A 26,780-nucleotide genomic window follows, 5' to 3' on the forward strand; every position below is an offset into this window, starting at 1 on the left:
AGTGCAAGGAGCACAAAGTGCTTGGCTTAGCAAACAGTGTCAGGGAAAAACTGATCATAACTGTCCCCTAAGTGGGGACAAAGTACTGGTAACACATTTGATAAGAAATAACTCTCTAGTCCAGCAGTCAAAGCATGTTATGATTCAGTTGACCAAGCTTATTAGACATAAAATGAAATTCTTTTCAATGAATTGTATCTACTTCATTTCTTAATGGCACTGTGATTTATTGCATACTCCGTTGTTTTGCATTTGCTAGATGCCTGTTGTTTTGCCTGATTGGTGAAGAAATTGTTCTGCTTCCTGGAAGAAGGAAGCCTAAGGAATTGCTTAAGCAAAATAACAAAAAATGTTACAGCAAGAAATGGTGCTGAAAAAAAGGGGAAAATGAACTTGTACTCTTGTGTTACAGATTCAGTGGTTCTTTCCTTTGACTCCGTTGGACATACAATAGGCTCAGGTACAACATTGCCTTCTTCTCTATCTCCCACCTCATGACAAGGCTTCTACTTAACTGGACATGGTAGCCATGTTGGGAGGCAGGACACTGAGTCAGACTTCTGTGGGAATCAACCATCTAGCCAAAGGGTAACTAGGTTCTTTCCTAAGTGCAGTGGGAGTATTAAGAGCCTTAGTGCGACACGAGGATTAACCTGCGGGACTGTTCCCTTACCCAGAGAGGAAATGACCTGGACACGTGTTGATGATGCAGTTTGTGCTTCTCTTCTCATGTGAAAGGCATTAAGATGATGTCACCCACGAGCTGAAGAAAAACTGTTTCATGCTACTAGGATAGTCTCCCAGCTAAACAAACAGTTGAGTTATTTGGGGAGAGACATTAGGAATGCTTCCAGGAAGGAGAAGGCGAAAGAGTCGTAACTAAACCAACAGGGCTGGAAACCTTTTTTTTTGGATGGAGATTGACCAGCATTATCGAACCCCAGGGTAAATCCTTCCCAATCTAATTTCCTTTGGAACCTAAGCATGACCTACAATTAAGCTGAACCAGAAATCAAAAATTCTTTTGTGTTGGGGGTACTTCACTAGATCGGTAACTCTCCATTTGGCTGTGTGTAATGTGCAAGCTGCAGCCAAGGCACGCCATAGTGAGCATAATACTTGATGAAATAATGGTATATGAAGTGCAAGGGAAAGGCTAAGAATTGTTCTTCTAACTTTAAACCCCTCAACACTTAAAAGATGGGGATATTTATCATCTTTCACAGAAGACAAAGTCTTCACTTGGATTTTTTTTATTTTATCTTGCTTGCCAGCCTTTCCTCTTAGGTTGATAGGGGGAACATGCTGCCTTCCAACATAGCACCTGTCTTCTGCCTGCACAGTTTGAAAGAGAGTCTGCTTCCTGACACTAACATCAAAGCGTGGACACATTTCTGATTTACTAACCCCTGAGCTAGTGGTAGTAACTTACTTTGTTTAAAACACCTCAAACTTCTTTTACTCTCCCTGTATCTCCTCTAAAACTTATATCTGGAAAGAGATACACACTCAGTGCATGATCTGATGTGGGAGTATCTCTAGGGTGCCAAATGGATATGTTGTTGTTTGTATGGGGGGGAAGAAACCCTCTCTTAATTCTCTGTTACTAATTAATATGTCATAACTGAACTGTGTTGTTGCCTGCCTCCTGTATTGGGTGGTGGTCTCTTTAGTCGGCCAACGCAGGGGGGAAGTTGCATAGATTTGAGATACCCTTCCCTGAATTATAATCACAGATTTTGTACCTGTGGAGTTAACCATAAATGTTACTACCAATAGGGAAGTAACGGTTCAACTGCTCTGTGCCTTTTGGAGTTCTGTTAATATGGAGGATGGCAGACAGGCACATGTGAGCCATCAGACTGCCTGGATTTGTTTTAAAAGCACTGGTCTTTGTTCTGCTTGCGTTTTACAACTCAAGTTTGGGTTGGTTAGGAATTGAGACAGTAAGACTTGATCTTTTGTAAACCCTTTCACTGCAACGAGACTGAATTTCTTCATTGAAGAAATGTGAAGATAACGCTTTTATTTGAGAAGGGAGGCTCAGAAATGTCTGAGAAAGCTGTATATTTATTGCTCTTATGTTTAGTACTTTGCACTTACTGTGCTGCAAACTTCACCTTGCTCTGAACTGGTGTGTGTAATAAGATGTCAAGATGTGTGATGTTTGTCCAACTGAGGGATAGCTTTCCTTGTTGAACAGGAAGGAGAGAGAGAAAAACTGTGGCTATTGTGCTTCCGCTGTCCATCCCATCTCACCTTGCTGCAGACCCAGGAAAAGACAGAGCCCAGAAAGAACCCACAGAAACCATGGCAGCTCCAGGCCCAGCCATTCCCAGTAGGTGATGTTTCAGCTAAAGTTATATGCTTTGAAACATAAAATTACGTATACCTTTTTCTTTGTTAGTCAAAACCAGCTGAGAATAATAGTGTCCCTGTTAAGATTTCATGCTGCTTAAAACTGGTACTTGTACTTGCATATTAAACAGCTTATAAGTGCTCTTTGGTACCTGTTAATCACGCCATGTGAAAGACAATGTCTTGTTCCAGCTTTTGTATCTTACTTGAATTGACTGTTTGTCCTTATCTTGGCTTTCCCCTTAACTTTGTCCCACATGCAAGTCTTAGTTTTCAGAATGCTGGAAATCTGTCCTTATGCAACTCATATTAATGACACTGTCTAGGTTTTTCTGGATAAACTTTCTGAACTGAGTGTTCAGAAGTTCATCTGGGTATGGAGCTTTAATGTAATGCTTCAGAGGAGATTATTGGGTAGAGGACATGCAAGCCAAATGTGCTTTGAGTGAGGCTGAACTGTGAGATTCATGCTGTGGTCTAGCCTTCACAAGTCCAGATGTTTTTGTAATTCTCTTCATGGCTGTCCATTCCCTTGAAAGATAAAGCTTGAGCAGCTGAGATAAGTGTTTGATGTGATGTCTAGGCCAGTGTTTCAGTTGAAACCATTTCAGAAAGAGGGGTGTCATGCTCTGAACTCGGGGAAACAATCAGGACACAGACTGTTTGAGGAGACCTAGATTTCATTCACTTGCCATAGACAGCTAGTGTTCCTTTCATTTTTTTCTTTCCTCTCTAGTTGCTTTGTTTTACTTTGTTGCTACCAAGTCAAACATTGGACCTTGAAAGTCAGATTTATACCCCTGCTATTTTTGTTCAAGACTTTTTCCTACCTCCTGTGTCTGACAGCAAGCTAAATTTTTCTTCTCTAAGGCTTGGGTAGGAATGCATTGAATGTTCAACTTTCCCAGATGCTACCGTGCTTGCTGAAAGTACTGAATACCTTTGGGCTGTAGGCTTATGCTCTTGTTAGACGTGTTTGATTGCAGTACTGACCACTGATTCACAGCAGATGTTCTCACTGCAGATTTAAAAGGTGATAGTTCCAACATTACAAGCAACCAAGTGTTATCTAGGTCTTGCTCAAATTGTTTGCATGTATTAACTCTTTTGGATTTCTAAACTTTGGTTTAGAGTAGCATATCTGCTGCAGTTCATGTGCTTGTGAAAGCCCACATGTAAGACCATGGTTCCACATGCTGAGTTCACACTGATAGAGGAATAATCATCTGAGAATTTAAATCTGTGCTTATTTAGAAGTTTGCTGTTAGTGATTCATTAAGTCAAAGTCCATAACCATTTGGGGAGAAGCTGTGAGAACTATGAAGGAAACTTTCTGTTTCATTCAGCTGCTGGATGCTCAGATAACCATTTTGTGAAGGATGAGAATAACCCTGTCTGTCCTGCTGAATACAACTCCAGAGTGAATTTGGTGACTGCTTGCCTGTGTTTTGGATGGAGAGTGGTATGGATGGAGACCAGGCATAGAAATGCAATTGAATGAGGTATCAAATGGGTAGAATAGCGATAGATTCCTAGGAGAAAAATATTGTGACTTGCAGAAGATTCCTTGATGTTTATTTGATTTCTTAATGATACTCTGATAGTACAGATGGCTACAGTTGCAAGCTCTCATATTTCCTGGATTTCCATGTCAGTGGTAATTAACTGTAAATATTCTTGGTTTGAGAAAAGCAACTTCAGTTTATGTTTGGAGCCGATGTTGTTCTAGTGTATTGGGTTTTTTCACCCAAATTGCATTTCTGTCTTAGCACTGTGGTAATGATGGGAAAGGAGAGACGAACTTACTGTGCTGTATATTTCTGCATTCCTGGAAGGCAGGGAAAAAAAAAAGGGGGAAATATATTTTTTTCTCGGCTGGTTTTAGTGGGGCTTTATTTGACAAAAATGCTTTTCCATTTTCATTTTTGGCTAATGAAGTTCTACTTCATTCTATATTTTTCTGAGTGTAGACTGTGGGAGCTGCTTGAATCTTTGCCAGTGACTGTCATGAAGCAGTTTCATAGTCCTTATGTGACTTTGCCAGCGTGTTCAGTATCATCATCTGTCTTCTTATTAATGCTCTATTCCTCCAGTTGGAAATACAGCTGTGAATGAGTTGAGGTGCAAATGTCAAGAAGTGGCTTAATGAGTACCTCAAATTAAAAGTATTTCAATGTGACTTTTCTCTATCATGTGACATCCCTCTGCATCAAATCAGCACATCTTTTAAGTCATTAAAAGCCAATATAGATTACTGTTTTGTTAATATTGTTCTTGACTTTTATTAGGAAATACGATACAATTTATAGAATAAAGAGTATGTTGGGAGACTCAGTAGGGCAGCATTAACTCCATTTGCCAAGTGGATTCATAGCAGTAAATGAAACAACTTTTAGCAAAGGCTGTAGTCTGCCTTGAAAGAGATTACTTCCTGGGAAAAGCAAAAGGGTATATGCAGATCATAGGAGGAAAATTTTTCATCTTTCTATCGGAGTCTTTCCTAAATTCAGCTGAAAGCAGTCAGTTGCTCTTCTACCATTGGAGGTTGCTATAGTTTTATTAGGATGTGTAGATGTAGATTGGTGAGGTAATCTTCTGGTGCTGGGCTGCAAGGGCTGAGCACTTAGCTTTACAGGTCCACTTCTGCTTCTTCTGTGTACAGAGCAGGGAAAGGCACCGGGGACTGCGCTTTGTCTTACCAGTTTTCTTGGTGTTTTCCTTGGTGTCACTTGGCAGCCTGGAGAAAAAGGTGGGTAAATGTGTATGCAAAAGCATAAGTGGGGGTGAGGAGGAAACTGAAACACAGACCTGTGTGCAGTCCATGCAGGACTGTGCTGAGAAGCTCGGGTGGCCTCAGCTCTACCACTTCTGAACTTGACTTTGCAGTCTTCTTTATTCCCTGGTTGTTTAAATAGAAGATAATGCTTTCATTAGTAAATTCAATCACTGAAGAGGTTAAAGTGAAAATCCTAAGGAAAGGATGCAACATGAAGTCTTTGTTTATCCAGTACTTTGATTGTTGCTCAGTAATCCTGACTGGTATTTTTTTAACCCTGGAATAAAAGCTTTCTTTTGTCCTTTTCAGTTGATCCATTTAACATGACTTTTTTTCATTAATTCTTTCTTGTCTCTTGAGTTCTAGCAGAATTACTTTACATCGGCTGAACTTTTATAACTGTCCATATGTGTTTTCTTAGTCCAAGGTGAACGTGATGTGTTTGGCCTTTTTCATTGCAGAGTAAGTCATTTTACCTGTGGCCTTTCCCACAGATGTAGAACTTGCATGTGAATAGTGACCAAGGCTTGGCTCAATTGGAGCCTCAGTTCTGCAGAGACCAAACTGCACTGGACAGGATGAAATGTATCAGGGTGGTCTGAGCATTCCTGTTAGGACTTCTGTCTCCTGAGAATCATACTGATTTCTTTGACAAACACAAACATTTTGAATAAAATAGCGAAATTGGATCTTCTATCTTCCCTCCTGTACTTGGAATTACCAGTTAAACACAGAACTAGAACTGCATATAGCCTGTCTTTAAAAAAAAGTTGAATTTTCTATTTTTGCGGGCAAAGTTATTTGTACTGTATTTCTAAGTCGCTGGCTGCTAAAAAGGTTAGTACTCAAGTATCAGTGAAATTTGTTATGGGTAGTTTGAAAGGATAAAACCACTATGCCAAGTTAATTCCTGGATTGTTGATTTCAGATTATAAGCATAAGGGGGAAATTTTGCCCATTTTACTTCTATATAGCTATATTGGCTGCAGATGCAAAAGACAACTTGAATACTTGCTAGATACTGTGCACTGGGCTTTATGGCTTCCTGGGTGGTCTGCATGGAGTTTACAGACATGAGACAATGCATCTCTCACTTGCAGCCTGGTAGCTGGATTTCTGTTGGATTCTTCGGAGAAATTTCCATGCTAATGCCAACGTTGAATTTGGCACAGGATTTGCATAATTTATAGAAATTGCTATGCTTGGCTCTATTTCTGTTCATGTAATCCCAATTACATGCTTTATTATGAAATTGTTGTCAGTTCTTAGATTCTTATTCAGTTCTGATCTTCCTGGAAGTGTAGAACTGCATTTTGTTTTTGACCTAAGATGACCTCTTGTTCTTATGGGGCACAATGAAACTTCATTTCCCATGTTTGTTCATTTCTGTGCACTGCTGTACCACATTGTCATCTGAGATCGGTAGCTCCTTAGCATAGGTGAGTGTGATCTTTAGATTGCCTTGTGCCCTTTTAATAATGGCCCTTTTATCGTTCATGGGCCTTTCAGTCTTTTGTGGGCTGATAACATAAAGCCTTGTTCAGATTATTCCATTATGTTCTTCCAGTGGATGCAAACTAAATTCTTTATTACCTTTACTCATTTTTTGCTTTAAAAATAGATCCTGTGCCACACAGCCATAGATGTGTCTTGTCTGGAAATTGGTGGGTTGGACATGGCCTGGGCTGGATCAGACCTACCAACATGCTTAAATGTGAAGGGAGTTCTCCAGGACTGTACCTGTTGGTGGCTCTGCATTGTCCTTCAGTGCAGAGACACCCTAATGATTGGGGTGTTGGGGGAGTGTCATCATGATGATGTTTGTGGAAGCCAGCATCAAACCACAGTTAACATGGCCAGCTGGTCCAAGCTAGTTTTTGGTGGAGAAACTGGAGTCTTTTTACCTTGTTCTCTCTAACTATTTTGTTCTGTTTTCTCTAATGTTCCAGCACTTGTTTATCTCACAGCATGAAAAAGAGGAGAAATATTTCTGTATATCAAGTGGTTAACTTGGTAAGGCTTCAAACTAAGATGATGGGAGGAGAAAGCAAACTGTAAGGGCACAGAGAGGTGTCGTGAGTGCCAAGGCAGGCTATTGACACCTCTATTTTCAATGTAGGAAAGGGTAGGAATGGGTTTGCCCCTTTCTTGAGCTGTGTGATCATCTCGGTCCCTCTCCTGTAATCCTCACACCCTGACCAAACAGCGTTTTAGATTCATTCAGTTGTACTTTGATTCAGTGGGTCTGTTTTTCATCTTGTTTTAATATAAATATGTAACTCTGGACAAGGATTACTTTTTACTGCAGCTTGGCTCTGTGTGTTTGGCTTTCTTCAGGTATTTGGGGCTTTATCTGTCTTTTGTGAATCCAGGCTGCTTCCAGCCAGCATGTGAGCTGACTTTTGGCCCCTGTATTCATCATGATACAGCTAAATGACACTGGAAGACTGTAACAAGACTCTGATTTTAACTAAAAAGGAAGGTAACTTTGAATCTGTAATTTTAGAGACTCCTAGTGTCTTTCCTGGGGGAGCAGCATGTGATAGAGATTCATTTCCAAGCTAAAAGTAATGCTGACTTCCAAAAGTGCCAGTGAGTGTGAGATGGCCCATGGTGAGAGCAGCATTTCTCTGCCTGGCAGTACCTGCCAGCGAGAGGAAGGGGTGTAGATGCTTCTGGTCTGATGTTACAGCCTGAAACCGTAGTTACACCCTACTGAAAATCAAGAACTCACCTGTGCTTCTGGTTTGAAACCAGAAATGGTTTTTTGTTTTGTAATACTTTTTTTTTTTTTTTTTTGAAAGCTCCTGTTGCAAGGTAGTTGACATATAATTTCACAAAATTACTTTATGTCTCTGTCAGTAATGATCAGTGAACATCAAAACTTTAAACCTGGGGGAGGTGAAACACTTGTGACAAAGAGAAGGTAAATCTTGTGAAATGTTGCAATAGAGGTCTGTCCTTAGAGTTTAGCTCATGTCTGTGTTCTCATGCTTTGGCTGTAAAGTGCTGAGTTAGTAGAAAGTCGAGGATGTTGTTGTAGTTATGAGGTGATACATCTCTTATTGCATTTCCTCTTTTTGTATCTCCTGTTGGGAAGAAGGGAATGTTGGTTTGAATGAAATAAGACTGATGACAGATGGGTCTTAACAAAAAGAATGATTTAAAAAAACAATAATCTTCGTTGCTGTTTGCTCAGTACAGATGTTGGTTTTGGGAATCAGAAGGGTTAATAAAAATTGAAGGCATGTTTCTTTTTCCAGAATGGATACTTTCCTATGCACAATCCTACAGACAGAGGAGGTGAGGTTGTACAGGACATAATTCATTGTAGGAGGAATAAACTGGGAACAAATTGTGAGGAAAGCAGCACATGGGGGAAACAGAACTGTCAGTATGTGGAAAGTGGAGGAGAGATGCACAGGTGGAATGGGGATGGTGGGTGGCACTCGGGTGCTGGCAGGGAACAGACAGTATGTGCCAATACTTGTGTGCACGTGTTCTGCAGCTTCTGTTACCTAAGTGATGTCAAATAGAATACTTCCCTTAGCCCAGGAATTAAATCTTAATGGGATTGAAACCAATGGCACAGTTTACATTGACCTATCTGGTGCAATCATTGTGTCTGAGGTACGTGTTTAGGCTTTCCTGTTCTGCCGGTAAATGAGAGTGTGAAAAGCTTGTGATCTTCTGAGGTAAACTACTGCACCAGAAATTCTAGGAGTGTCTCATGAGTAAAGTAATCTTGTATTTCCAATGAGCTCTTTCTAAAAGCTTATGAGAATTTTTTTCTTCTTTTTCATTTTTGTTTTTAATTTTTCTTTTAATCTCTGATTGGGTTATCTTCTACTTCTCTGTTGTATTATTTTATTTTTTTATTGTATAGCAGTGAGACCCAGGGATCCTCAGTGTGAGGAGGCCCCTGAGCTTAACCCAGCTCACCTTTTTCTTGTATATCTCGTATGAATTCTAGCTTTCTTTTTTTGTATCAAGTGTTTGATTTACAAGATCACAACATATTCAGAGAGGCTGAATAAAAAGCTTACTTTATACAGGAGTTACAGATGTTCTGAGTGATAGCTTTGTTTCTGTAGCTCTCCCTTGTTTGTCACATAAACTGACTTTGCAGTTTCCTATTGAACAACAGCACCTGAACTTGAAGCATTTTTGCCACCGTGAGTCAATTTCTCTTGAAGAAGAGCTGCTTGATTATGAAGTTGTGGGTTGGAATAGACAAGGAATGAAGAAAAATTTCAGAGCTCTACACATCAGAACTTAGGAGGAATGTTTGTCATACAGTTTAGTGGCAAAATTATTTGTACAGCAAGCAGGAAAGCTTTGTTTATCACTGCATAAGTGGTTTCAGTAATGCTTCCTTTTTATGGCTCTGAATAGCTTGATTAATTCTAGTGATTTCTAAATTAATGATTACCTATGTGTTCTCTTGCTCTGGTATTTCCTGGAGATTGAGAAATGTTAATTTAGAAATACCTTGAAATAACAATAATCTGTATTTACAGCTGCTATAAGGAGTTGCTGCTGTTTGGTTTTGGTGCCTTTTGCAGAGGAGACACTTGCAGTTTTTATGATACTGTGTCCTTTGCTTTTGTTTTCCAGAATATGACAAACTGGGCTTTCTCCTGAACCTGGACTCAAAATTGTAAGTAGAACAGTAGGATTCTTCTTAATTTCTGTAGTTACAGCTTTCTGTTGTAAGCAACTTTTATGTCACCTGGGCAGCTGGCACACTGGACTCCACACTTCTACCTGGGACAGCCAAGTCCTGCAGCAGCCTGGCAATTACAACTCCTTTCCTTGCACTAGGCTTTGCAGGCCAGCTTGGATTGTGGTTCCCTGTCATTAATTCCTTAATAACTGATCAAGAGACTATAAATACCCACTTGAAGCCATGACTGTCAGTCTGCTCTAGATATCCTTCTCTTAATCTTTCAAATGAAAAATGAATTAAAGGTGTGAAAGCAGAAAGAATGTGAATCTACAATTTGCTGGGATGCTTAGGAGTTTATATTTCCTTTCTACTTGTTTCTTCAAAAATTGATAGTACTATTTTTATTGATAAAATAGAGTGGAAAGAAGCTCAGCACAAGGGGACCACTTGCTGTGCCAGAAGGATGATGTAGAGCTGAAGGATGAAGATGCTCCTCGTGCTTTTTGCCTTAAGTCAGTCGAATTGAGCCTGAATTGCTGAACACTAGGGGTCAGTAGCGACCCTGTTTCTGGGGTCAGCAACCTGACGGAATTTTGGTGTTGCGAGAAAAAACACTATCAAAAGCCTTCTACTTAAAAGGGCACAATCTCATGGCTTTGAGAATACCTCCCCTGCACAATATGTCATGTCAATATAAACCCCATTCTTAATGTTTTGAAAATTTCATTGTACCTATCGGGTGAAACAATTCACTTTAGTGATGATGAGCAACCTGTGAGCTTCCATAATGGAATAAAATCCTCCCAGGTGTGCTGGGAACTGCTGCTTGCAGAAGATGAGAAAGTCTCTAGGTACGAGCTTCTTTTGCAGAAGCAGCTGGGTACATAAACTCAGTTATAGTAACATATGGCAAAAAGTAGTAGAATGTGTATGAGAAAGAAGGAATGTTGATTATTTATTTGTTTACTTTCCTCCAAAGGCTCTGTATCTTTTTCTGTGGTCAGGAAGGATAGCGTTGACTGCGTGAATAACTCAAGGTTTCTTTCTGGTCTCATTCAATGTAGTGTTCTATGCAGTTTTTGTTGCATGCTGTCTGGAACCCATGCTGGTGGCAGAGTTACCCATTTTCTTTGTTGAATTTTTTGTGTTGGGACATTGTAGTGAATTAGAGACAATAGTGTGTGTACCCATACAACACTGTGGGATGAGATTCACATGATACATTACCTTCAATTTATGCATGCAGAAGTCAAAGCAAAGAGATTTAATCCAAAATTGTGAAGTGGGTAAGTAACGGTTGAGTGAATGTCTGGGTGTTGGAGAGGGAAAAAATTTTTTAACGTTTTTAACCAGACTGATTGTTTTTTTCCAGGCTATTTTTGTGTATTTTGTAATGTCCAATTTATTGAACACGCCTGGTGACTGTCCACACACAGTTGGCATCCCAGTTCGTGCTGTGTCCAAACCACTGCTTCAGTCTTGCTCTTCCTTCTCCTTCTGCATGCAGTGTCCTTTTCATTTTGCTTTTAGCAAATCCCATTGAGTCTTCCTTCCCCTCAAGCCTCTGTTCCATTCTTTTTTCTTTGCTGACTTACCTATTTGATTACAGCTCTCCAAAGCATGGTCTGTTTTTTCTTATTCTTCAGTATGAGGCGAAGTGAGGTTTTTACTTGCTGGAGGGCTTCCAGAACACGGATTTATTTTCTTAAAACCTCCCCATGATAAAAACTCTTCATTAGTTTGATTAAAGAAAGATTTTGTTAACTACTTAAAAAATATATTTATATAGTTCTCTAAATATGCATGTTTATTTTCCAAAGTCCTAAAGTTAGCTTCTAGAAAGACTTGTAACAAAATCAGCATGCTTAAAATAAGTACTGTAAGTTAACTTAAGGAAAAAAGAAAGTAAGTACAGTATGTAGGTGAAATAATTTTTTTTTTAACTGCAGCTTTTTTAGGTTTTATTTGGTTGTTTTTTAGTTTTCATTGTTGTTTATTTGTTTCTTCTGTAGAATTAAAGCTGATCCTGCTTTGAGAATAGAACTGATGACCTGCAGAGCTCACTGCGGGTCCAAATTATTCTGGCTTGGTTTTTTTTTTTGTTTGTTTTTTGTTTTTTGTGGTTTTTTTTTGTTTGGTTTTTTTTGGTGTGTGTTTTTGTTGGTTTTGGTTTTTTTTTGGTTTTTTTTGTTGTTTGTTTGGTGTTGGTTGGTTTGTTTTTGTTTGGTTTGGGTTTTTTTTTTTGATAGCAAGGAAGACAGAAAATGGCTGAAAATACCATAAAATATATGAAATAAATTTTGAAAGAAAAATGGCTGATAGTCTAGAGGACTTTGCTACCATTCTACAAGTTCACCTTTTGTGGTCAGGGTACCAAATTTCTAAGTACAGACTGAATTCAATGGAACTTAGTGGTTAAAAATACTGTCTGTGACTCAGTCAAGATGGTGCCATCATAGAAACACTTTCTGGTTTAAAAAAAATTGCTTAGAGTTGAAAGCACTAATATGTTCTGCACTGATGACTTTATTGGCAGGAATAATTGAATTATGTCTGTCGTTGTGATATAATCGTTCTGGTGGAATCTTGCCATAGATCATAACTTTATAGGGTTCACTTAATTGACAGCATGTGAGAATCTTGTGTGACTTGAAGCACTTAGGGCAACAATTAGTTTTCTTCAGATTTTTTTTCTTAATCTTTCGTTTGCTCAAAACCTGTTGCTGGCTGTGTCAGTTGATGTCATTGAAACTAATGGCCCGGAAGACTCAACATTTTCAACAAAGGTAGATCTGCATTAAAACTTAACTGCCCTGACTTGCATTTTAAATGTCATACAAAGGAAAGCATTTGACGTAAATAAGTAGTAATGTGTCCATTTGCCTTTGCATCTTTAGTTTTTTCATGCATTGCTACTTTAATGTCCTCTACCCTGCAGATGTCCAGGGCATGTTGTTCAGATATAGTACAGTCTGCTGTGGTTACAGGAATGTAATGGTTTTGTTCTCTCTGAATTCATGGAAATGGTAATGAAATCAGATTTGTTCACTTTGGAAGGAATTGTGTCAGAAGCACGTGAATAGTGTTTTCTGTGGGAGCTGTATGTCTGATAAATGCCTTTCTGTAATTAGGGAGGCTGATACGGACAAGAATCTCAGCTGTAAGGGGATGGCCACTTTTAAAGATACTGTATGGATTCTTCATGGAAATGACAGGTCTTGACTAGTCTTGCTGGAAAGGAGAATATTAAGATGGAAGATGCTTCCTTTTTGGTGCCTGTGACTAGGATAGCTCTTCTTTTGAAAATCTAACAGCTTTTAAAGGGCAGGATGGTATCCAGGTGGGGATTGTTAATGACATACGGGGTGAATGGAAAGCTGAGGATGTCCGTAGGCCATGCAGTTTATGAATGAGTTGTTCCCTTAGTCAAAACAAGACATAAGTCTCCTCAGGACCAGGTTAGTGAAAAAGATCTGTTCCAAGAGGAGTTTATCTTTTAGTTATGTTTGCACCAACCATAACATCATTACCAGAATTAGAATATCCAAACAAAATATGCCCTAAATATAGAAACAGGCCAGTTGCATCTCCCTGCTAAAGAGTTTTCCCAAGCAGCAGGAGCCTTTTAAAAACCTCTAAGGATAATATCCGACATTTGCTGGTTGTGTAGAGAAAAGCACTTATACAAAAAATATGATACAATTCACAGATTTTAATTCTTGGGGGGCAAAAGTTCCTGAACAACTTAAGGCTATCAATCACATTAGTGACTCAGCCAGTGGATTACTAGGTGCCACCAAATGCCAAGATTTGCAGTCACTTTATAACATCTGTGCTTGGCAACAAGTTGCATGCTTTTGTTATTATTAAATATTTATACTGTAGTAGTTCTTTGAGGCTAGCCAGGTCTTAGAAACAAGAGTCTCATTCACTACAAATTCTGAATCATTCCCTGAGCAGAATCTATGTTTGCATTGAATTAAATGAGATTTCCAAAGAAGGATCAGCATATGAACGTGGAATTAGTTATAGACTGTATTTAATGCTTATTAAGTGGGCCAAGCTGAAGGTTGCATGGTCATGCTTCTGTCACTTAGTACTCTTTGAATGCTTGGTTTAGTCACCTAAGTGATTGCTTTGAGTCTGCCTTGGCAGTTTACAAGTGGAGATTCACTTGTGTTGAGCATATGGAAAGTTCCTTTCTTGTAATAATCCAAATGATTTGGGGGCTTCTCGGTTGCACAGTGCTGCTTCTGTGCCAGCTTTCCTTCCTGCTCTGCTGGTGTGCCATTTCCTCAGTGAGAAGGAAGCTAATGACTGCTTCTGCCCCTGTTTCAAACTCATCCTTCAGAATCTACTTTCAAAGGGACTTCAGCATAACTTCAGTTATATTGGGGATTTGATGCTTCTAAACAACAGCCAGAGAAAAGCTCCTCGTAGGAACTTGGTAGATCTTTTCACCTTCTGCCATAGTCAGTTGAAAACCTTGGATGTCAAAATCTCAGCTGATGAATGATGGGAAAAGCTTCCCAGGGTTTGACTTTGGGGAAGAACCACTCCCTCATAAAGTTTAACAAATGTTAGAAGATACACTTGAGTTTCATGGAATCTTTCTGCACTTAAACAAAACAGTGGGTCTTAAAATTTTCTTTCAAGGTAGAAATAGGAAAACAAAAAATTGTTGCCCCTCTCAATTACAAAAATGGCTGTAAGATCACTATGGTTGATCACAATAACATGATACTAACATATTGTACAAGTACACTCTGTTAACTATATGGTACATATTTTATATTGGTATATATTTTATATCATGTACTTTAGGAATCTTTAGGCAGGACTTAACTAAAAGGAGGAATATTTTTTTCCAGTGGGCTTTGCATTTTGCTAGACATCTTGTGATGTTGTGTATTTACGTATTTCTTCATTATTATAAAATAGATTTGGGAGGTGCAACAAAGTTTTTGTGAATATTCATGATGATTTCAACTTTGTGTTAAAAAGAAAAGACAAAGAAATTGAGTCTTGGGGGGGGTGGGAAAGCCAGAAATAACAACCTTCACCCTGCAAACTCAAATGAAACTTGATCTAGACTTTGAAAAGACCATAAAAATGGAGGGAGTTTGGGCTAGAGAAACACACAGATTGGGTTACTTATGTTTGTTGAAACGTCTTTACTTCAGAGCTTTAATAATGAAGAACTGAAACAGAGCCCCTTCCCCTCATTTTCTTTCTAGGCTGGGAGGTTGCTTTGAAACTGTTTGTGTCTTTGTGTGGTACTTTGCCATTGAACACTGAAAAAATAAGCAGTAAACGTGTTGGAATGCTGGAGTTTCCCCATGCCTGGTGCTGTGGGATTTCTTTCTGCACTGGGTTTTTTTTTCAATTTGTCTTTTTGTATTCCTGCAATCCTGAACAAGGGACAAAAGAAAAGAAGTGAGAAGTCCCAATGATGTCCTGTCCTGCATAGCCAAGACTGTCTCTCATGTGCTACATTAAAGGATTCTGGCCATCGCATGCAAGAGTGCCCTGATGCTTTTTCTGAAACATTATTTCAAGGCTTAGCATACTGGTATTTTCCTGGCAATTGGTTATTTACTTCTCTTTCATTTCAGACTTTTAATTCTTCTCCTTCTACCCAATCTCTTCCATTCTGTACTGATTGAGCACTTGAAATATTTAAGAAAATTAACCTGAGCTATTTATAGCAATTCAGTTACCTGGCTGTTTGTTGTTCATCCATCAAACCTCTCCCACATTTGGGTGGGATGTAACTGCCATCCCTGTTTTTGTTTTGCTCTTCATAGTTCATTTCAGTTTGTTTTCAATTTTGGTCTTTTGGCATTCTGGTAAGGATTTCTCATGGGAGTCTTTATTATGTAACTTTGGGATTTCTGTGTTAGACACAGTTTCAGTTGATGAAGAAGAAGATAAAAGACCATAGCATTCAGAATCGCTGGCAGCTTAGATAGAATTGATTCATTGCTTGATTTGTTAAGTGCAAACAAAGTCAAAAACTTATGTTTGGTGCCTCTAAAAGGGCGAGTTTCCTGAAGCTGGAAGTAATTATGAACCAAACCATGTGGGAAAAGCACGTAAAGCAAGAAATATGAATGGCTGGGCATTGTTTAGAGCAGATTTATACAGTTTGCCCCAAAAGTTCCATTTCATAAGAAAGAAATGTTCATGGAAAAATAGTTCTGTCAAGAATGTAAGGGGAGGCAGTGATAAGGTATTTATAGAAAGGTAGAAGTGTGCAGTAAATGCGGAGTTTTGTTCTGGTTGGATGATAGAAAAAAATTCTCTCCTTAATATCAACAACAAAATATCAAGGAGTAGATACCTAAGTTTATGTGCTTTAGAATTGGTATGTCTGGACAAGATTCTTAAAAGAATTTCTGAAGAAGTAGCAAAGGGCTTTTTGGGCTACTAGACATTATTAATAAATCTTCACACACTAGGGGTTCTCCATATCCTTGGCAGAAAGTTGAAGTACAAGTATTTTAAAAGCAAAAGGGAATGACTCATAAGCTTTTCAACCCATTTTTGATTCTGAGAACAGTCACATATTTGCCAATATGAGTTTTCACAGAGAAAAAATAAGTAATACCTATAGTTCCAGTTACTGTGCTTATTAAAAAAAGAATCCTTTTTTTGAGATGGGCTTGCTCTTCATGTGGATATCCATGAAGGTGCCTGCTATGTGTGAGATTGATTTCTTTTTTGATGTGCTCATTTTAGGACTAAGTTTTTACATTTTGTGTTCTTCTAATCAGCCAGACTAGTTGCACAAAACTGGGAAATCTCAGTTCTTTTTCCTCCTCTGTAAGTGTAAGGTGGAATGCTTACTTTGCTTGTAGTTCTTCACCACAGTAAAATTAACCTAATTAAATGTTTATTTATTTGTTTTCCGGGAGTGGATATGGTTACAACTAGTAACAATTTCCACTATTGTTGTTCTACTGCTGTTGTTTGAGCAAAACTTTTACAGTTGTTGCATTCACAGAAGGCTGAATTGGCTTTAGTAGCAAGACCCCCATTCAGGGAATCTCTAATAGCTCATAAATGGCATGGGGGTCCTTGTGTTGCTTTGTCCTCTTGAGAGAAGGGCACATTAAAAGCCACACTTCATATTCTTCCTTCAGAAATCTGTTCTAAAACTCAGAGACAAATTACTTCAGTTTTGGCCAGCTTCTGCACTGGTGAGGTTGTAATGCTTCTTGTTACTGAATATCCTCCTACAAAGACCTTCCTGCTCCCTGAATAACTTATAAAAATTGAATGAATTGGGCTAACTAAGCATTGATTATTCCCAAAACTTCAGTTAAAGAGATTAGAAATACTGCTAGATGTTCTGTGGAATCATGGGTTTTGATAGAAGTTTATGTTAAAACGCTGGTGTTCATCATTTTATTCTTGATCTTGGTCATAAAAAACAAAGCACCAGCACACATTGGAAGCAGGTGATTTGTTATTGCCTGCATTGAATCAAAGCTGTTGTGAGCTTATCCTTAAACTGATGCAAGAGCTTTCTCTCTTGAAAATCCTGAAGGTGTGTGTGTGACCACCAAGCATCAACTCTTCTGTGCCTGCCTGGTCCTTCTTGCAGTAATGTTCCACCTCCAAAGAGAAACCTACTTCCTCTTTGTGTGCTCTTGAAAATGTTGTATGGAACCCCCATCAGAAGACTGAATGGAAATCAAGTGTATTCCAGGAGGTGAACATTATACTGTTTATCAAGCCTGCCTCTGAACCTTGTCACTTACTCTGAAGAACACACTTGCTATGGTATTGTCTTGGTTCTGAAAGACAGGTGTCTGCTAAGGAAGGCAGAAGCCTCCCTTGAAGTGGCAGATATAACCCCTTTCCCTCTGAGTTATTATAATTTTGAAATCAAGGGCCTTTAGGCAAAGATGTGGGAAATAGGAATAACAGTTCTTTACTCTCTCTCTCTCTCTCTATATATATATATATAACCAGTCAAACAAAACAACAACAACTCTGGCAGTAACAGCAAACACAAACCCAGTCCCAGCCCTCTCGGCTGTCGGGCCCTTTCCCCTCGGGTGCAGTTCCGCTCGCAGCCGGCAGGGGCGCTGGCGGCTCCCGGTGAGCAGGGCAGGTGCGATGGTTCCCCCGCGGCTGCAGGGGGCGCTCCGGAGCGAGCTCGGGGAGCACGCGGCACCGGTGCCCTGGGATCCCGGGAAAGGATGGAACAAAGGCTTCACAAACCCCTGGGCAGCTGATCCTGGACTCTCAGGAACAGCAGGCTGGAACGGCAGGGACGAACACCAATTCCGGGTGGCAGACGAGATGTATCCAAAAGGGGAACCCCCCGGAGGTCCAGGCAGGCAGGGCGAGCAGGGCTACAACGCAGCGAAAGCTCAAAGCAGCAGCGGGGCAGGGCGGCCACAGCCCGGCCTCCAGCAGGGCAGGAAAAGCGGTTTTTGGGATCCCGGCGTTGTTTCCAGCAGAAAGAAAAACGGCCGAAAAAAAGGAACCAGCAGCTCTTTTCTTTGCAGCTTCTCTCTCCAGACGCTGAGAGCGAACTGACCCCACACGCAGGTGTAGACAAAGGAGTAGCCAGGCCCGCCCCACCCCCCTTTTTGTCTTTCTTAAGTACAGCTATTTGTCCCCTAGCAACATGCATATGGGAGAAAATTCCTTTAACAGGAAAAAAACTAAGACTAAACTAAAACCCCAACAGGTATCCAGACACAGCTCAGTTGTCAGCCCTTAGTTTATAAGCTGGCTCTGAGGAGGTTTTGTAAATGGAGCATATGGGAAGAGACAACTTAGTCTACTCAGTCTGCCTCTAATTTTGTCTGCTGCATTGCTATAATGTGACCAGAGACATCAAAGCTTTGCTGTCTGCCTCATTCTGCTAAGATTGCCACACATAAATTTTAAGAATATGTAGTAAGTCATCAAGGCAGGAAAGAGTTTAGTAGAACAAACACATACAGTCTTCTTGCGTGCTGAGGAAGGGCAATAAAACCAAGGCATACTTTTAACAGCTGTGATTAGCATCTGTTATGTAAGAAAACAATATTTCATTTTGCTGCAAGAATGGAAGAAACCTTGTTGCTGTGCTTGAGAACTATCTAGCAGAGGAGAGGAATGAAGGAGACTGAAGGAACCCTGTTAAATGTAATCCAAGGGGTATCTTATTTTACTTGTTCCATTCCCAGTCTTAAGACTGAAAACCTGGTAGTAAGTTTTGATGAGTAAAGACCTCTTTATTTTAGTTGTTCTAGGACTGAAGGACAAGGTAAGTTTTGATTAGGTTGATAAATTTAGGATATGCTGTTTCCTTCAGGAATCTGCACTGGAGAAGTACTCCAAAGGACCCCAGACCTGACTAGGACTGGTGGGACAGGTGATGGTGTGTGATGCCCATTGCAATAAACAAAACATGATGAAGGCTACTTTGCAGCAGGAAGGTTAATGTCAGCTCTGTCTGATGTGACATGCTGGCGAAGGAGTCATGTAGCAGTTGTTGCTGTAAGATGTTTTTGAGGTTTTGGATGTTTGAACTAAATTATGAGGCTGAGATGAGATTTTCTCTATTTGCTTTTGAGAAAACCAAGCAGTTAAATTAATTTTAATTAAATACTTTTTACTCTAACATTACACAGAAGCTGATGTGATTCTCTCCCTGTTCACAGCAGAAATGAAAACAGGCAGAAATGCTACTGCTAACACTAGCTTGCAGCCCCACTCCTGCTCTAAGAAATGAGAATCAGGACCACAAAGGGAGGGACAGGACAGAAAACTGAGATCATATATGTGCTGTTTCTGCCTTGTCTGCCGTGCAATATGTTCCAGCTCATCAAAGAATAAACTGAAAAGCCAACAAACAGTGTTTTAAATTTCCATATTGAATGTGTTTGTATAATTCTGGTTGATTTCAGACCTTTTGATTCCTACTTAGAAATATCTTCCCCTGGTTCCTTAAAGGAGTTAACCTTGAAGACCTCAAAACTGTGAGCTGTGTCCTGTACAGCTGCAAAATGTTTGGTGCCTTCCTCCTGTCCCCTTTCATCCTCTTTTTTAGTGACCCTTTTTTTACATCATTGAAGGCAGAAATTCCCAAAGGTGGTTGTGTCACTGGACTGTTTGAGTCAGGGACTCTGATCTGTATAGGAGTCAAAGCTGTGTTTTAACATCATGGAGCTTTGCTCAGGTGATTTTGTGAAGTGTTGCTATTTTGATGAATTAACAAGGAGGAGAGGATAGGATTTGTCCTGTTAAAAAGGGAAACCTATTTTATGGTTCAGCCTTGGAGCTCTCCTTTAGCTTGTTCACCAAACAATTCGGAAAAAAACACTGCTCTCTCTCTCAGAGCCATGAATAACCTGATCTAGGGCTGGTGTTCAGTTAAATTATGGTGATACAAGAAGAAGGACAGTCCTATTAATTGGGACTTTGTCTTTGAGACAAACTTTGAGTTCTCTGACTCATGGTGCTTACCTGTGGCAGTTTGAATGTTGGTTGGGCAGCCTTTTCAGACAAACAGCTGCTCTTTGAAGCAAAGGAAGAAAAAAAAAAGCATTTATCTTAGCAGAAGAGCATTCACTTGAACAATGTATGGAGTAAACAGGAAGGCTTTTGTGATCTCGGTGATTCTGCAGCTGTTCTTCCTGTTAAAGGCTCCATCTATTCTCTATTTTCCCTAAAGCAGTTTGGATTTTTGTTAGTTTTGTGAGGGCACTTTTACTCACAGTAACTGCAAGGGTTCGTTCAGGTCAGGATTGTGTTCTGTATTTACAGCAAAATTTCTGGAGGAAACATTTTTCCTGCCAATATGTAGCGTCCCTCTTCTTAAGGCTTCGATGTGCTACTTACTAGATTAATTGATGTCTGCTTGAATTCATGGCATCTGTCTCTAATACAGGTCACTAGAGACAGCCTTTTTTGGACTACTGCTTCAGAAGGAGGAGTGAGAAAAACTCAAAACCTCATGACTATATACAGCATTTTGTAAAACTACTGTTAAACCACATTCCCCAATTGTGAGGTCACCTCTGCATACCATCTAGAGCACTTTATTCACTGACCAGTGGTTTTTTCCTCTGAATTTCAGTCCAGCCTGGAGGGGGGGGGGAAGCACCCTTGCCATATCAAGTTGGCTTTTTCTTTTGTTTAGAGGCATTAAGTAGATATTTTTTCCCAGGCTGTCCAGACCTTCCAAAGAAAAGTTTAAAGGGTGGCCTTTATCACCCTTACTGAAGAAACTGAAAAGGGAGGGTGTTGTGAAGTGTTTGTGTTAGATTTCCATCTCTCTCAGTAGCTGAGAGAGATCTTTCCAAGTGGAGTTTATTCCCCTAAGGTTTAGTGTCTTCCAGTTGCCTGTGCAATAGATCTGCTACTGCAACAGAAAAGGTTGAACTTTTGTTGTAGGAAAATAAAAATGGCCAGACCAAAGACTCACCTGCTCCAATACCTTGTCTCAAAATGCTCCATAGAATTGTGTAGGGAAGGAGAAAAATACACAACTGTGAGGCTGTCCTTGCTCCAGTGTCGATCTACAGCTTCCGAGGGGGAGGAAGCTTTGGTCTTCCCAAACTGGGGATGCTCTTAGACCTCTTAATAGCTTTTGATCCCATCTATACATACTGATGTAAAGAAATCTGCCTATTAACTGCCTGTTATATAACAAAGTGCTTCCTTTTGTCTGTTTTACTGTCTTCAGGATAATTTTGCTTGATGTTCCAATGATATGGGAAATAGCGAATAATAAATCACAGTTGATATTTTCCATAATATTCTGCTGTGCTCTAGTGTGCTCTCACACCTAGCAAAACACTGAATCCATAGCTTGGTGCATTCTACAATGAAATGAGCTACATTTTTCTGAAGAAAGATTTCGTGATTAAAACCTTAGTGTGAGAGATTTTCTCATTTGGCATTTGGAACTGCTAAGCACTGGATTTTGACACTCAAATCCACAGGCATAAAACTGTAATTTTGTCTATGCTGCTCTAGGAATTCTTAGTTGAACTTTTTTTTTTCCTCACAGCTGTGGGTTTTGGGGAAGTATCTTTGTTTTCAGATGTACTGATTCCTGTTGGTCTGAATAGAGGATTCCTGGATTCTAATTGGATTGAATTATTTATTTCCATCTCTTTAGCACTTGTTTGTCTCTCCTGGACCTACACTGCTGGGTTTATTACACTGCAAGTAGAAAAACTGTTCCCTGTCCAAAGAAAGCATTGCCCATTTGTAGATGTAACAAATGAGGGTTGGTGATAAAGAATTACAGGTTACAGCAACAAAATTATGGCATTGCAATTTGTCTTCCTCCATCCCTTTCTTTGGCCAAAAATGGGTGTGATAGCTGAGCATTTTATTTCCTATTAGACTTTTAATTGCCTCACTTCTTATGGCCATTGCACTAGCAGTGGTTTTTGAGAGGTGTTTAAATAGAGAATCACAGCATTTAGTTTTTGCAGGTTTTGAGAATCACATGGCCTAATATCAGGGAGCACTATAATTTCTGGCTTTGGGGAAACAAGAGTTCATTTATACATTCTTTAGAAAGTTCTTGAGAAAGGAGTTCAGCTAGGAATTGGAGTTGACTGCTGAGAGAGTTTTTATTGACTACTGAGTCCTAACATGCCCCATCTCCAAACAGCGTGGTTATCTTCCGTTACGTTATCCTTGTCTCCTGTCTGTAAAGCCAGAATGCTGATACTTATCACTGAGAATGGAAACCCAGTAATTTTGGACTATGGAAACTAGAATAGATAAAAGTCCAGCAATATACATTGAGGAATTGTGTTGATTGTCAGCAAGTTACTTCATCATTAAGTTATAAGTTTTTTGTCCAAAGATTAGTAAATTATCAAAAACTCAGGGAGCAGTCATCTTCATGTTTTTTTTCTTTGTTTGGTAAGCAGCTGCCTTCTGTGAAAATAAAATTTCTGTATTTCATGCTTTTTGTTTAGTCTAACAATTGGTATTCTATCCAGTTGTTTTTTCCTTTCCACGTTTCTTTAAAAACACAAACAAACTCTGGAATGGACTGTTTTCTTTGCTCCTCATCTGTGTCTATTTGAACACAATCCTGCTTTTTCTCTGGGCTACTAGTCTTGAAGGTAAGATGTAACCAAAACAGAATATTTTTTTTTAAAAAAGGGAAATTTTACGAAAACCAAAGGAGATCAGGTGGTCGGGGATATTACTCAATCTTGGAGGAGCATGCAGCATGAGGTCACATACAAAATGTGCCATGGACTTTGGCTGGGTTTTTTTATCTTCATCCTTTAAATCTGGATTTTGTTAAACTCAGGATTTTGTTTCTTTATTTACTTACTTAAACAAACAAAAGCTGTCTACCTTGAAAACTTCTTACTCTTTTTTCCACAAGGATCCTGACACTTTTTAAGGCATTGATAAAAGGTTATTAATTGAGAAGCTCCAGGCAGGGTTCTTGGTCCTTGGAACTATAAGGGATGGTACAATGAGATACTCCTTTCTGATAGAGAAATCACTTATAGCTGTATTTCTTAAGATGTTTATGCATTTAGCACTGCTGAGACTAATCTGAAATTCCTTCTTCTGCCTAGTGATCTAATTTCTACTGTTGCAAAGACCAGGAATGGAATTTAGTAAGGAAGTAGGATCCTCATGATTTTTTCGTGAGTGGAAGCCTTTTCAGTGTGTTTGTGCAAAGATGGCATTTCAGAGGGTGAGTGGCATTGCAGTGTTACTGCTCTGAGCTGTCCCTGCCCCTCTGCCTGCCCTGCACTTCCCAAGGGCAGAACTGGCTTCGTGTCATCTCTTCCTTCAGGGCTGGGAAGGCGGGTCATGGGTTCTGGTGGAATGTCTTCCAAACTTTTTCATCCTGGGCCAATTTAATGTAACCTAATCTTCTTCAGCTGCTGTTCTTGAGTAATCCAAATAAATAAATAAAACTACGTGTTGATTATCATTGTAAATTAATTTCATCAGAAGCCACAGTTCTTTGTAGAGAAGCAGAATTTACCATTCATCATGTCATTTTAGAAACAGGGATTTGGTCTATCTTTCCTTGTATTTGGCCATACAACCTCCTTGGGGAATTTGCTTACATACTGGAGTAACATTTGAAAATATTTACATTTATTTTGCTGGCTATAGGGCAATAGATGCAGTTCCCATCTCTTTCAATGTAAGCATTTTGCTTTTCGTCTTCTTTCTATCTACTCATTCCTTTCTTTTGTTTGTTTACTTTTTCCTCAGATGGAAAATAGCAAACATCAAATGATCAGGCTGTGTAATTCTTTAAACCCAAGTTTGCAAACTTGTAAGAGCTGTAATTGGAGCTTCTTAAAATCCTTGTTCGGTGTTTCCCAACCCGCACTGTGCTCCTGGTGAGCATGGATCTCCAGCCATGTACCCCAGGGGAGGGTTCTGTGGCAGTGTCTTCCATTCCAGGGGATTCCCCCTGAGTGACATGATGGTTGTGACTCTACTTATAAAGTCAGATGTGGAGATGCATTTTTTCAGTCCCCTGCTGTTACTGGTGTATGGGATTGACTACTCTGTAGGTGAACGTAAATTACTTCTCCTCCTCAGGCTGAGTAGCAGTAACTGAGGAGCTGCATCACCAAACCTTCTGAAGGTGTCCTCCCCTGCCTTTAAGTAAACTGGTGGTATTTTCCCTATCAAATGGAATTCACTGCTTTACAAGCTTATATGATATTATGAAAAAGAATATGAAGGACTGGAAGCTGTCTATTTGTTAGGCTATAAGTGATGTACAAAACAAATACTATTCAGTTGTCTGTGTCCTTTTGATGTTAGTTGAAATACATACAAATGCACACCCTAGCCATTCTGCATCTGTCTTCAGTAGTGTCTTTTTTGGAGCAGTCTTCCAATTTTGAAGCAAATCCCATAACTAGTTCTTACTGTATGCTGATTGAAATGTATCCCTTGGCTTATTTGAGGGAAACTGAACTGAAAGTTTTATTCCAGGAGTCTACAAAATTGTCTTTTGGCCAACACTGAGCCATGACTGTATGTGGTAGATACATCTGACCCAGGGAGTCCTACCTAAATTAAAATGCTCTGAATCTCACAGGGTATAGCTATGGGGTCTCAGCATTAACTGTTTTCATTTAGTGATCCGCAAAATTATGTGCTAATATTATTTCATTATTGCTCCATAACACCTCACTGTGTTTTATATGCCTTCATTTCATGTTCTCATCCTATCTCCTGTTCATTCTTCATGTATCATGACATACACTTTGTAGAGCTGCTCTGTAGGCATAACACTCAGGTTATTTTGAACCGAAGAGAAAGAAACCCCAAGAAGGGTCAGCCCAGAGAGCTCATTGCCAAGAACTCCTTTTCCTTGTTTCAGAAATGTGTCAGTTCATATATTTTATGTGCAAGAGTAGCAGCAAGAGACATCAGTTCTCAAATAAGATGATCTCAAGTAGATGAAGTTTTTTGATTTTTACAATCCACAATTTAAATTCCATGGGAAAGGGAAAGCATCAAAACTGTCTCTTCAAGCAGATTTTGTAATATTCAATTATATGAGCTTAGTTGTGGCCATTATTTTAGTAATCTAAACACTGAGTTGTATTACTAACTTCTTTTTAAAAAGGATTTAGATTCCAGTCTTATGAGGATGACATGATGTCCCTGATCAGGACACGATGAAGGAATTAACCATGGTGACGTTTTCATATTTGAGATTAAAAGAAGGCACACATCTGCCAAATGCAAGCAGAAGGAAAAATCTTGTTACTTTTTCTAAATCCTCTGAAAGCAGCTGGATTTTTAACTTATCCAAATTGTGAAATTTTGTTAAGATTGATGTCCACATAACAGTGTAGAGAAGCACAGAAAATCTTAAGAATTCAGGATGTGTGCTGGTCTCATAAGAGAAAAGTCAGGAAAAAAAAAGCAAGAGTGCATTTTCTCTTCAGCGGAATAAGCCAATTACTTCCCTTTAACTTCACCCTCATGCAGGCACTTGTTTAAAACAGCAGATGTTTACAGTTACTGACTGATTTGTTTTTCTCATTTATTCTGGAGCAATTTTTTACTTTACTAGGTTTCTCCTGCAGCAAATCTGAGCAAAATTTGAAGGGTCCACAGTGTCATCTAATTATATTATTTTTGCTGTCTCCACTAGCTCTTTAACTACCTCAGCCCAGCATGAGCATCAGGAGCTGGAATAATGTAGCTGGACCTGGAAGATGTACAGATTTGCACCCTTCTGTCCTAAGCATCATGATGGTTCTGGCTGGCTGGATTATCAGGATGGCCTTGGAGTTCAGGCACAGTAATGGGGCTAGAGAGATGAAGCTGTTTACTAGCTTCTAAAGCACTAAGAAAGTAATAGTGTTTGGTTTTCCCATTTGGACATAAAAACATCGTCAAAGAAGCAGCAATATATGCAGCAATATATGCAGCAGTGTGGTAGGCACATTGTCATCAAATACAAAGGAGACGCTCATTTGTAGACTTCAGTTCTGTACAGCTCTTTTATTACAGTACCATGTACTACTAACACAGTGTGATTTTTCAAAGTTGGCTTTGTTTGAAAGGTGTGTAGTTCTCGACGGGATACTTCACGCAGGATGTTTTGCATCCTGATTTACGGAAGACCGATCTCTGCAAGATTTGTAGATCTTGCAGAAAAAAATACCCACAAAGCAAATGTATATATCTAAAGGGATGTTAACTTGGAGAGCTTCATCTGGTAGCAGGATGGTAAACAGCAAGGCTGTATCCAGCCTTACTCTAAATTTGCTCTGGGTTACACCTACTAGGGGCTTATCATTATGAGCATGTTGGCAGTGACAGTATGCAATGCATATTTCAAAGAGATTGAACAAATAAAACATGTCCCTAGATGGATTTAAAACGTAGAGTGCCCCTTTCTAGTTTTCTGTAGCTTGCTGACTCAAAATGCGGCACGAAGAAAGGAGATGAGCAAATGTTGAATGATACGAGATGGCAGCTACAGTT

General features: G+C 39.5%; 1 protein-coding gene across 11 annotated transcripts in view; it reads left to right on the forward strand.

Moving 5' to 3' along the window:
- Positions 1 to 26,780, forward strand: part of ST3GAL3 (ST3 beta-galactoside alpha-2,3-sialyltransferase 3) — a 189,897-nt gene that overhangs the window by 50,088 nt on the left and 113,029 nt on the right. For 7 of the 11 annotated variants that reach the window (XM_032118294.1, XM_032118291.1, XM_032118298.1 and 4 more), the window contains 3 exons: positions 413 to 460; positions 2,187 to 2,342; positions 9,752 to 9,794. In XM_032118294.1, the coding sequence (XP_031974185.1) occupies positions 413 to 460; positions 2,187 to 2,342; positions 9,752 to 9,794 (247 nt within the window). The remainder of the gene's footprint in view (positions 1 to 412; positions 461 to 2,186; positions 2,343 to 9,751; positions 9,795 to 26,780) is intronic. The other 4 variants (XM_032118295.1, XM_032118297.1, XM_032118300.1 and 1 more) reach the window with 3 other exon arrangements.

This window comes from Corvus moneduloides, chromosome 9, assembly GCF_009650955.1.
Source record: "Corvus moneduloides isolate bCorMon1 chromosome 9, bCorMon1.pri, whole genome shotgun sequence".
Classification (NCBI taxonomy): Eukaryota; Metazoa; Chordata; class Aves; order Passeriformes; family Corvidae; genus Corvus; species Corvus moneduloides.